Source organism: Atta colombica, unplaced genomic scaffold, assembly GCF_001594045.1.
Source record: "Atta colombica isolate Treedump-2 unplaced genomic scaffold, Acol1.0 scaffold125, whole genome shotgun sequence".
NCBI classification, from domain to species: Eukaryota; Metazoa; Arthropoda; class Insecta; order Hymenoptera; family Formicidae; genus Atta; species Atta colombica.
The window spans coordinates 2,501,241-2,513,886 of record NW_017259212.1 but is presented as its reverse complement, the minus strand read 5'-3'; the positions used below and the strand labels follow the sequence as shown (position 1 = coordinate 2,513,886).

Sequence of the window (12,646 nt, the reverse complement as noted above, 5' to 3'; positions counted from 1 at the left end):
ATTACATTACAGTTATCGTTAAATAGTTTTCAGCGCTTGTAATTATTAGTTAGCTTTTTATGTTTACAATTTTCCAGAACAATCATATTTTCTTGTTATGATTAATACTATTTTAAATATATGAAGTTAAAAGAAACTTTAAATATGCGCGCGCGTCAATTTTAATTTTTTTTAATAAATCTTTTAAACATGATGTGATGACGTGATCTTTGATAATTAATAATTTTTGACAATTATATATTTTGCTTTTTCAAGATATTATGCGGATGTGGTAATCTTGACGGCACCGAAATTTCAGAAGCTATTTCAACAGCTATACATTTACAGCATAAAAAAATGAAGCCATTATTTTATGCTCCGGACATTGAAATTTGTGGTGTAGTCAATCATTTTACCAAAGAGATGAATACTGAAAATTCTAGAAATGCTCTTGTTGAAAGTGCCAGATTAGCAAGAGGGTGCATAAAACCTCTACACGAGTGCGAAGCTTGTACACATGATGCCCTTATTATACCTGGAGGATTCGGCGCTGCACGCATTTTGTATGTGTTGATATGATGATGTGGAAATAGAAAGTAAAATAGAAAAAAAGTAAAATAAGATTATGTTAATAAAAATGCACATACATGCATAAAATGAAAAGATATTCTTGATAATACCTTAATTTTAATAGTGAATGTGCATAGATGTTATAGATTTCGATATTAAAATATATTGATGGAAAATAATTTTTACGAAAAAGTACAGAAAAACTAGAAGGTTGAGACATGATTTTAGAAATTCTTAATTTTTCATAGATATTCATAATAGGACTTAGAGTGGCGTGTTTGAGAACGGAGGATTTTTTAGTTTTTCAAATAAAGTGCCACTCTATGCAGATTTTCGTAAAAAATTTTTTGTCAGGGATACTATAATAATTTCTAATTAAAGCAAATTTCTAATTATCTTTATAAAAATAAACTTTTTTTTATAAAGGAGCAATTTTGCCGAAAAAGGTACTGATTGTACTGTTCTACCCGACTTGGAGAAACTCATCGAAGATTTTCATTGCGATAAGAAACCGATCGGTACTATGTGCATAGCTAATGCACTTGTTGCTAAAGTGTTGAAGGGTGTGAAAATTACACTTGGCAAGGAATGTAAGTCAGTTCATTTTATTATTAATATCTGCGTTTTGTAATATTTATGAATTATTTCTTAGCACCTAAAAATGATTGGCCACATGCTGATGCTATCAAGAAAGTTAAGGATATGGGTGCTAAAATAGAAATGAAAGATGTTAAAGGAGTAACGTTTGACAAAAATTTTGGAGTTCTCAGTACACCAGCCTGGTTATATGAACCAGCTACTTTTTCAGATATTTATGATGGTATTGGTAAACTTATCATAATGTTAAAAAGATGCATCAATAAGTAATTCATATGCATATGTTTCTAAAAATCACATATACCACATTACACTTTAATAGTTTATATTATTTTATTTGTATACCATTTACGTATTTTATATTTATATATAAGAACAAAAATTTTTATTACATTAACTGTATATTATTTTTGTAATACAAATACTTTTGTTCTATGCAAGTTTACAAAAATATTAAAATTATTGTATAGCAAAATACGCTTTTTCGTTAGGAATGTGCAATCTCCGGATCAATTCATTAAAAATAAACTCAAAACAAAGCTATTTATTTAAAAAAAGCAGCACTGATTTTTTTACAAAGAAATTTTTTACAAAGAAAGAGTTTAAAATAAACTTAGAAGAATTTAGTTAGAAGAATCAATTTTTTGAAATTGTAGAATAGGTTAACTTAAAATCGCTAGTTTGGAAAGATCGATTTTTTGGAGATCGGAACATTCCTACTTTTTGTCGAATTAATTTTTTATAGGATTATGGGACAGGAACGTTATTTTTGAAAGAAATATTTTATTTTATTTCTCTATCTCGCCCTTTTGAAATAAAGTAAATAGGGCACGCATTTTGAACGTTAAAGTAAGTCAATAAAACTAATTATTTAAAATAATCAACAACAAGTGAAATAACAATAAATCGAGATTTGCGGCGAAAATTTTTTATCGATTTAGAATTGTCTTTTTGTTTTTCTTTTGTTAGATAACATGGCAGTCTTCGCTATGAATTCATCCAGGGTGAAAGTCGTTCTAGAATTCTACGGAAATTCTGGCACGACCTCTCCATTATAATACTCTTTATTTCATAATCATTGCAATTGGCAAGAAATACGTTTAAAGATTTTCTTATCAAATAACAATTTCATCATAAATTTTGAACCTAAGAAGTATGGAGAAAAATAATTAATATATTTTTATAATCAATACAAAATGAGCAGTTATAATTTACTGAATATATGTATATGCGGATTTTTTAAAGTATAGCCAATTAAAATTAATTTTTCTGATGCACGCAAAGCCACGCGTATTTTGTGTAATATTTCACATAAAAATGCGATGGCAACCCGTTTCCGCTTTAGCTAAAACATTAAAATATAGAAGAGCACATTAAAATAATTTATTTCTAATAATACCGAAGTTTTTGTAAGTCTATTCAATGCTGTCAAAATTTTGTTGCGTGTATTTTCTCAAGTCTACGTCTTTTCGTTTTTTATTTTTACACTTTTAATATCCAAATTGAAAACTATGGTTTTTTTCACAAATCTACATTTTTTCGTTTCTTATTTTTACACTTTTAACATCTAGAATATAAACTATGGTACGTTTTAAAGAAAGAAGAGCAACGAATATAAATGTAAAAATTGTATCTAAGAAAAAGATCTCATGCATATTCTGAAGCATATCCTATGTGCTTACACGTTTTGCATAGTTGTAGAATAATGAGACTGCGCGCACGATGATTTTAGTTCGCAAGTATCGTTGGTAAGAGTTACCGATTCCGGAATCGACTTACTCGAGCGTAACGTTCACGTATGAGCAAGTGAATTCTATCGTAAAAGGTCTCTGTGAATAATCGTTGCTAGTTAGCTTTGCAAGCGCCTTGCCGAAATGGGATAGTTTCTCCAGAAGGTGTTTGTATGATCGGCGGAACATATATAGCACTACATAGAATTTCTTAATCGACGCACTGTAGACTTGAAAAATCTTATATTTAGGATCTTTCAAACTCATGCGATTACTAGCTTAGGAAATAATTTAAACGTTAAGACCACGTGCGTTTTAGATCTAACGATGGTCAATAAACAGGAACGGCAATGCCTTATATTCTTAATGCTATTATCTTAAGATCTATTAATTAATCCAAATTTTCGCATCATTCAGGAAATGATATAGAAGTTTTGTACAATATTAAATTTACCTTCCGGAGTTGATAAATACTGATACTAAGATTCGTTTAATATATGTTGATTAAAAGCATTAATTAATTTCAAAAAATCAATAAAAATGTATAACTTGTGTGTGAAAAAAAATGAATACTATATTTATTTTGATAATAATAATAAATTTGCAGATGTAATATAAAGAATATAATTGAGTGGATCCAACAAATTCACATCAGCTCCGGAAGATTAAAACAAACGTTTTCGTTTATTCCTGTATCGATGCAGAGTATCGTTGGAATTCCAATAATAGGAATTATATATACTGTCTAACCGGCAACGTGTCGCGCGTTAATTTTAAATACGATTCTCCAGTCGCCAGCTTTTCGGTTTGATCGAAAAGTTCGTATGCGCGCATAGTATCGTCCGCACATGAACAAAGATGTGAACTTTCTGTTCCTGCACGTTTCAATACATTCTCCTCCAATAATAAAAAAATGACGCTTTTCAGACTTTGGTTCTGATCTCGAGGCCAAATTTGGGAGAAATCCCGAAGTTTGCGTCCATATTAACATACACTTTAGCAATATTTATTTACGCTCAGCTGAGAGCGAGTAGCGGTTCGACGGACATGCGAGATCTTCTGGCTTTGTCCTCCTCGTACTGTTTCATCTTCATAAGCTTCACCTTGCCCTTGCTCTGCTTTTTCCTCGGTATTTCCGTGGACACTTCTTCCTCGTTAGATTGCTCCTCTTCCTCCAACATCCTGAGAGTCTCGATGATATTCCTCGGTTCCGTGACACGTCCAGTCGAACTGCCGTTCTTGTTAGCGTATACTACGGAAAGATGTGAGAAACTGGACTTTGGCGGTGCCGTAATGTCAGCAAAATCACGGAAGTTTGCGAAGAAGTCACCGCCCCGAATTGGCTGCGGTTTTGGATTTCTATAATACTGCGCACGACCACGATTATGATAGTATGGATTGTAAAGACTTTCGTCTATCGCGTACTCGTCATTCTCTTTGTCCTCCGGATAATAAGTACCTCCACGGATCACGCCGAAGTTACCTGATCCTAGTATAGAGTGTTGATCCTTAGTCGCGGCGGTTTGATAATTACGATCGCGTTGGAAATAGCCTAGGAATCTGTTAGGACGATATCGCTGCTGCTGTTCCGCAAATGAAAGTCTGTGATTTCCAAAGAGTTCCGCAAAGGTCGGGAAGAAATTTTGACTTTCGGTTTCTAAACCTCTGCCTGCATCGGCAAACTGTGTAATGCCAGTATGATCCGTGTTCTTTGCCTCTTGATCTTTAGAAGTTTCAGGATTCTCAATTTCGGATGATTTCTCGTTATTTTTGTCGATAATATCGATTAATGTTTCGTTTTGATTCTTTTGTGAGCTTTCCTCTGTGCGATCTGGTAGCGAAGTCGTTCCAGATTCATCCGGCTCCATATACATGTCGGAATCGTCATATTCTTCGCCTATCTCTGACGCCGAAGCCACGGAGTCCTAAAATACAGAAAAAAGTTTCCCTTCAATTATACAGGAAATTAATGTTGTCGTTCAAACAATGAACATCAATGCGATCGGGAGAAAGTTCACACACATGCAACGCACGAACAGAAAAATGTTTTATAAGTACTAAAACTATTCTCCTAAATTCAGCAGCTTGTCATTCATGAACTTTCCTCGCGCTTTCAAATGTCTTGTTACGTATATCAAAAATCCGTGTAATGAGCGAAACAGTCGGTCAACTTTAATTTCAGGAAATTAATTTTAAATCAACCGTCACAAATTACCTACTACTATCAATAGTCGTTCATACGAACATGACAGAAGAATATTAAATTTTCTGTTATGTAATTTTTAATATTTTAATATTGTTTCAAAGTAGTATTTTTACAAATGATAGCTTTTAATATTAATTCAATTACGTAATAATGGAATTACGCATTATGGAAATTAAATAAAAAAAGAGAGATACTAATTTAAAATTTGCTTTCTTTATCATTCTCATATAGCATTGAAGACAGCATTTTTCTATCGTGTTTTCAGATCTTCATTTTTCTAATTCAAGAAAATGTTCTAAAAAAATAGAATAAATACAAGGAAAGAACGATTTTACTAAAATAAAATCTAAAAATTTAGCTAAATACAGATCTGAAAATAATTTTGTTAAACTATAAAAATAATTATGTAGGAGCTCAAGCTGATTACTAGAGTTAAAATTTCTTATTCATTATATTTGAATTTTCTATATAATTATTTTGATGGTTCATCAAAATTATTTTCAGATTAGCATCTATGAGATGCTGTTTAGATGTTATGAAAAATTGTTCATTTTGTGTATAACCATTATATACCGGAACTATCACTTTCTATAATATTCTCGGAATTATTTCGTAGTCTCTATAATGCAGTGGAGACTGCAGTGATTAGAGATTATTCAAGCTTGACAGGAAAGTTTTCAATGAATGCGAAGTTCCCTTTCGCGGAGTACATCAGCCGAGCGTGCAGACCAAAGAGAGACGGCTTGTGTGTTCAAGCAGTCCACCGTGTCCTCGCCTTGACATTTAAGGCATCTTCGTGCCAGCAACCGCCTGTGCAAGACAGTTATCATAAGTACGTCATGATTCGTGTATTAGTATAACATCTACATATACCGTTCCACAATAGTGCGTTTCGATTATGTACGGTGCACGCATATGCTTATGCGTCGCGATCGACGGTAACGCGAACAAAATACATAGACGGTCATTGAAATCAGTTGCAACACATCGATGACACGCCTAGCATTGTTATGAATATGTCAGGTCAGCACTCCGACATAACTGTATCTGCCTTCTTGATATTATAATATCTCGCTATCGTATTAGAGTTATCTTTATAAATGCAATATCGTGAATAAGTGTACTTGTATTTTAAGATTTGCTTCTTGTACACATTAACTCAAAATTTGTTAAAATGCTAGTAAAATTTTTAATCAAACAATGACATAATAATTGTTTTTAGGTAATGAATAATGATGGATGTTAAATTTTTTGTATTGTTCGTAATTTAAACATTAAATTATTACATATTTACAATAAAAAATAAGATTATAAATTCAAAATAACACGGATTCAATTTGATATATAATTTGATGAGAGTCCATTATCGATCCAATCTAGAGGAAATGGATAATTAAACTACACTTTTTATGTAACTCAGCAAGACATTCCTGATTTATATATTTGATGTTAAAGAATTAGTCATTTTATAATTATTAAATGAAGCGTCAAAATGTTTAATTGTTTTTGTTTAATAAAGAATTTATATGTACACAAAGTAGTGCTAGCTCTTATAGGTACATTTTTTTAAATTTTTTTTATATTATGCGTATAAGCGTTCCATAATATTGCTTAAATAAGTATATATAACAAACACGTAATGTTTTGCAATAAAGCGGTTATAAATCAATGGTTCGCGAAAAATGTTTTGACAGAAAAGGATCGTATAATAGCCTATGGCCACTCTGAATGTTACATGAACTTGTAGACAATAAATTTAACATACACCAGCGAATGCAAGTATGATGGATGTCTCATCGTGGTTTGCAATGAGAAATGAGCGATAGACCTGGTAAACGAGGTGCTATGCATGCAGTTTTGATCGTATCAGGAACGAAATAACGTGTCGCAGTTAATCATCCTAATATAATTATAAGCCTTTTTCAACTAATATAATTAGGTGGCACTATCATCTTTGTAGCAAGATAAGAAGAAATTGAAAGACTATCTTTGCGACATCTTATATTGCGTGAAATTATATAAATTTTTCATGTGCGAAACGATTAAATTAAATTAAATTAAATTTTTCAATTCAAATGTGTTCATTAATCTCTATTGGCGTAATGCAATAATAATTTAATATCCATATTATTAGTAATAACGAATTAATGATAGCAATAATGTGTAATCATTAATTTTAATTAAAAAATAAATTACTTGTAATAGTAATTTATTTTCAATAAAATCTTTAAAAAATTGTAAAATCTTTCTTCAATAAAATCTTTAAAAAATCTGTAAAAAATCTTTAAAAAATGTGGCATGATTTAGTGTGAAATACTATTTAGTACGAAAAATTTGAAAAATATATAAAATGTGATAATCCGTGAAATAAAAAAATAGAAATTTTCATATACACTTAATTAGATTTATTATCTCGTCGATCCTATTTCAAATACAAATTGTAATTGTTTAAAATAATAAATACGTATAAAAATTGATTACCATAGAGATAAGAAATGTAAAAATAATTTTACACATCATCATGAAATAATACAAAAAAATTGAATGATGGAAAAATGAATTATAATTATACGATCAGAAAACATGATTTAATTTGCCATTTAGTTAACCATTAGAATGATTTGCAAAATTCACGTTATAGTATCAGCAATTTTTTCTTTCGATATAAATCTGAATGTTTCACGATACGCATATTTATTAGTTCTTTAAGAAATGTAGATTATTATTTCTGAAAAAATGTAACACAAATATAAGCGTTTTAATAAAATGGATAAAAAGACTATATGTATATGCAATGTAATCGTTGATATATCGTGTATTCATGTCGCATTATTAGGTAATAGTGTTTAAATAAAAAGTTTTAAGTCCTTCAATCTCGAAACAAACATATCGGACATGCTCGATTAGCGATAATAAGAAAGTTATAAAACAAAAAGACACATAAAATTATTGAATATGATTATAGAATGTAATTAGTTTCGCTATTTGCACACTTGACATATACGCTGAGCAAAATGATTATAAACTTAGGAATTAAAGTTACTGATAAAATAGCACGCGTTTGATCAGTAAGTTCTTATAGCTGCTTGCTTAGTCACATAAACGTATTATCTCTTTCGCCATTTTATCCCAACATTTTAATGTGTAATGTTCAAACGGGATTTGAAGCAGCACGAGAGGTGCTTAATATTCTTTACAACGATCGAAATAGATTAAGGAGAAAAAGGGAGAGAGGAAAGAAAGGACACGCTATTATTACGCGATTACAGGATTCAAATTAGTCTTGCAACGCGTTCTTACATTATATAGGCAAAATGCACGCGCGTGATACACCTGCAAATTATTGTATTATCTTGTCGATGTGCATGCGCTATCCAATTAGCAGGATAGCGTCTCTACTCTCGGTTGGTATGAATTATATATGAATTAGGGACAATCAGTACACGCAGCCGCGGGCTGTACAATGGATGATCCGTAATTTTTAATGCAGCGCGAGTCATTGTACTGTAAAGAAACTTGAGCTTCATTATTAAAGCACATATATAATCTGTGATATTGCAATCCTGAGGCAAAATCAATGTAATAAAATACAAGCTAATAATTTATAATCTTCTCTTTTAATTCTCGATTAAAATCCATCACTTTTCTTTCTTGTTTAAAAAATTAATAAAATATAAAAATAAATAAAATTATTAAAAAATTAATATACTACAAAATTGTATTTAAAATATTAACAACTTTTTAGTCATTTTTTTATCATTAATTACCATTAACTTCTTTAATTTTAATTTTATATAAATATTTTTGTGCTTAAGTCTATTTAGAAATTATGAGATGTGAGAAACAATACATGAGAGGGAAGAAGGAAAAGTCATCTAATTTATCTGACAATTGTATCATTGCTCAGATGTAAATCGAACAATGGTTGGCGTTAATAATTGTACAGATAACTATCTTATAAATTAATATAAAAGAAGAATATTTGAATAAATATTTTATTTAAATGAAATTATATCTGAATGTATCTATAATCCGTGTAAAATATTCATGTGACTACACAATGTTCAATTAATCTAACATAGAAAATAAATACTGTATAATATTTTAATTTAACATTAATTAAAATGAAAAATTCTATAAAAGTATAAGAGTCACTACAATTTCTGAACAATCGAAGTTGACAAAGAAAAATTATTACATTGTTACAATTATATATAAAAATTAATTTTTTAATAATTTTAATAATTTCTGTATCACAGGTGAATTCAATTTTAATTATTTAAAGTACATTTTAGATCATTTATATTAAGAAACTATTTTTATAAAATAATTTTTAATTGTTCTTCTTTTACTTCAATTACAATCTCGAATAAATCACATAACATATTTTATAAATAATTTCGATTTATATATACGAACTATCAGTGAAAGTTAATAATCGCGTCTGGTCAATAATCGCTGATTGGTTGTAGGGATTGTATTTTATTTGATATTCGTTGATTTATGTTTTGAAGGATAAAATTACGACACGGAGAGGATCGTGTCTCTCACTATCTATTTGCCTTAAGTTAAAGTCTTATTGTATAAATGATAATACGATAAGCGCACAGTAGACCATTACATCAAGGCCAAGACCAACTGCCACGTAAACAATGATGCCAAACGCCCTTTTGTTATCATTCCGGCTAAATGTAACATTATTAGAAGAAATGTACATAGGAATAATCTATTCTTTGCTTTCTAAATTCAATAAATAAATTTTTGTCGTATTAACCTAAATATGGACGAAGTAAGCGAATGCGACATATATGGATGTACAACTCATTTCGATAAATATGCAGCGAATGATTAGCACGCAGTATAACATGCCAGTTAAAATAATACGTTATTAATCTATTTTAGATAATTTAAAATTAAATTGTAGATGATTTGTTTTGTATGTATTGTTTCTGACTTGCATGTCAGAATTTAGAATAATTTTATTTCTGATTTTTATGCCGTGTAAAGCTCACTTTACACAGTTTATAATTTTTGTTAGATGTTTTAAGGTAATGCATTTTTATTTATAATTTATGTCGTATTTTATGTAGAGTTATGTAGAGTTTACGTATTTTACATATAGATACAATATATTTTAATTTTTTAAATTTATTTCATTTTATGTAATACACAAAATTTTATATAAAATTTTATTTTATATTCCAATTAAATTATAAATTCTTTAAAGTTTCTTTTTGTGCTTAACACAAAAAATATTTAAAGATTCAAACATACGTAATATATAAAATATATGTATATTAAGAATACACCTTAGAACACACCTTAGTTTTTGGCACTCTTACTACACACGTTGGGTCTTTCGTGTTCTGGATTAATTTTCATCACTTTTACAAGTATATAAAAATTAAACGATTTTTACATATATTTTGAAAGTATTTGTAAAATTGTATATTTACAACAAATTGTATGTAAATTGTTATAACTAAATATAATTAACAAAATGAGAAAAATGCATTTTTTCATACAAAAATGTAAAATTCTCAAACAAAAATGTGTAAAGAAAAAATAGATTTTAATATCTTAAAGTTGACATGTCATTGACTTTTTAAGCTATTTTTTAATGAAAATGTTTTAATTAAGAAATCATCGTTATATATTTATATATATTTATATATATTTAGTTGCATTTGAAAAGTAAAACGCGTATTATGCGAGAAATCATTTATTTAATAGATCTATTTCTGTGACTCAACTAGTGTACATTTTTGAAATTTAAAGTGAGATAGGTATACATTTGATATTTGTCGAAAGTGAGAAAGAGAGTTTTAATGCAATCTAGTATAGGAACAAATCAAATATAAAAGTAAAAAACAGAATAATATATTCGTACATACGTTAAATAATTTGGTGGTGATAACATATGTACATATAATATGACGACACGGCCGGCGTGCGACGCAACACTCGTCACTCGGCGCTCATTGTTTACATCAGCACGTCCTTGGCCTTGGAGCGAACGGCCTTTTGTACATACACATTCGTCTTATCATTCGAGCGACGTAATTCGAGTCGAAAGGTGGTGGCGAGGCGTGTTTCATGTGTCGAACATAATTTTCCTACGAGACGCGATCGAGAAGAGTATACGATCAAGGGAAAACGCAATCATTCTAAATAATTAATAGTCGGATCGCACGATTACTTAATTCTGTCCATAAATATATTACGCGATAAAAAATGACACAGTAACCTACGGCCAAGCATTAATCAATCATTCGTTTTTTTCTTACGATAAGGTAATAAGTTGACTACATCGTCTCTTAGGTTGTTCGGGAACTTCATTTAAGTGCCCTTAGTGCGTCATTCTATCTTTATCGTAAAACAAGGATAAAATAACACATTCAAGTGAAGTTTCTAAACGCAGTCTAATTCCTGTGCGTAGTGCGTGGCTATATTCAGTAAGCAGGAGCGATCACTACCGACGAATGACGATTTGCAAGTGTATTGAGATTATTCGAGGCTATCAATTCTTACGAAGATAGATATTTCGTACGATATTACTTGCCCAAGATCGAAACGGTAGAAAATGACGACTGATGGCAATTCCTGTATCGCATTTGAGATCTTTGTATCGATTTTTGAATTACTTTGCTATAAAGAATTGTTATTAAATTTGAATATATATGCGAACTGTATATATGGAGTAATTTGAAAACAAGCACGATAATGGCAATTCATTAATGATGTATGTGGTTTGTGATTTGTTTTCTAATAGTATTACGTGTTCGAAATACGTGCGATGCCAAATTTTGATCGTATACTCTCGAACGGTCCGTCTTGAACTTGTCAGTCGTTAATCTAACCGACGCGGCGTTGCGTCACACTGATCGTTCGGAGTGAAGTTGCCATGCGACGCTATTTTCACTATTCATCAACCATTATTGGAACGTTACGTGTAGTGTTCGATACGTGTCCGAATCAAGTAGTATCGTAAGCGGAGTCATGGCACATAGAATCAATAATTATAGTGATTTAATTTTACATTTGAATTTTGTCGACAATTTTGCAACGTAAGTTTCAAACATCAGTGATTCATTAAAGCTTACCACGCCGATCAGTTCTCGAAATGTTGCGAGGCGTCGGTGTGTCTTGTTTGATAAACACATTCCGAGCGAATCGCAGCATATCGTTCTATAGTTACTTCATCTGTTTTTTTTCCCATTGCTTACTTCTGTCTCGATATGTCGCAGTGTGATAAGTACGTCGTGCCATTAATATCGGGAGTGCCGTTTCAAGTGACTGTCTCAAGTGATCGTCTTATTTTGATAATTAGCGCGAGTGTTAATTACCTAGTTTCTGCGAGTGATTTTGAGGAAATTTGAAAAGAGGCTTGGGAAGCATCGGCGACAGCAGAGCAACCGTGAGGTGAGTGTTTCACAAATTATGTATTATTTGTGTTACTGTTAGAAAAAGAATCCTTAATTTCTGTTTAATTTCCGATGATTCATTAGGACGATTTATATAAAATAGATTTTTACTTTTCATTTTTGAAAAACTAAAAAAACTT

At 30.4% G+C, this 12,646-nt stretch overlaps 2 protein-coding genes across 2 annotated transcripts in view; one reads left to right on the top strand and one right to left on the bottom strand.

Moving 5' to 3' along the window:
- LOC108694777 (ES1 protein homolog, mitochondrial-like) overlaps positions 1 to 1,444 on the top strand; it is a 14,145-nt gene extending 12,701 nt beyond the window's left edge. The window contains exons 4-6 of the mRNA XM_018204435.1: positions 256 to 542; positions 976 to 1,139; positions 1,202 to 1,444. Coding sequence (XP_018059924.1) covers positions 256 to 542; positions 976 to 1,139; positions 1,202 to 1,416 — 666 coding nt within the window. The 3' untranslated portion in view covers positions 1,417 to 1,444. The remainder of the gene's footprint in view (positions 1 to 255; positions 543 to 975; positions 1,140 to 1,201) is intronic.
- A 2,231-nt stretch (positions 1,445 to 3,675) lies between these two features.
- The window catches only part of LOC108694838, a 61,888-nt gene continuing 52,917 nt past the window's right edge, over positions 3,676 to 12,646 (bottom strand). The window contains exon 4 of the mRNA XM_018204518.1: positions 3,676 to 4,801. Coding sequence (XP_018060007.1) covers positions 3,893 to 4,801 — 909 coding nt within the window. The 3' untranslated portion in view covers positions 3,676 to 3,892. The remainder of the gene's footprint in view (positions 4,802 to 12,646) is intronic.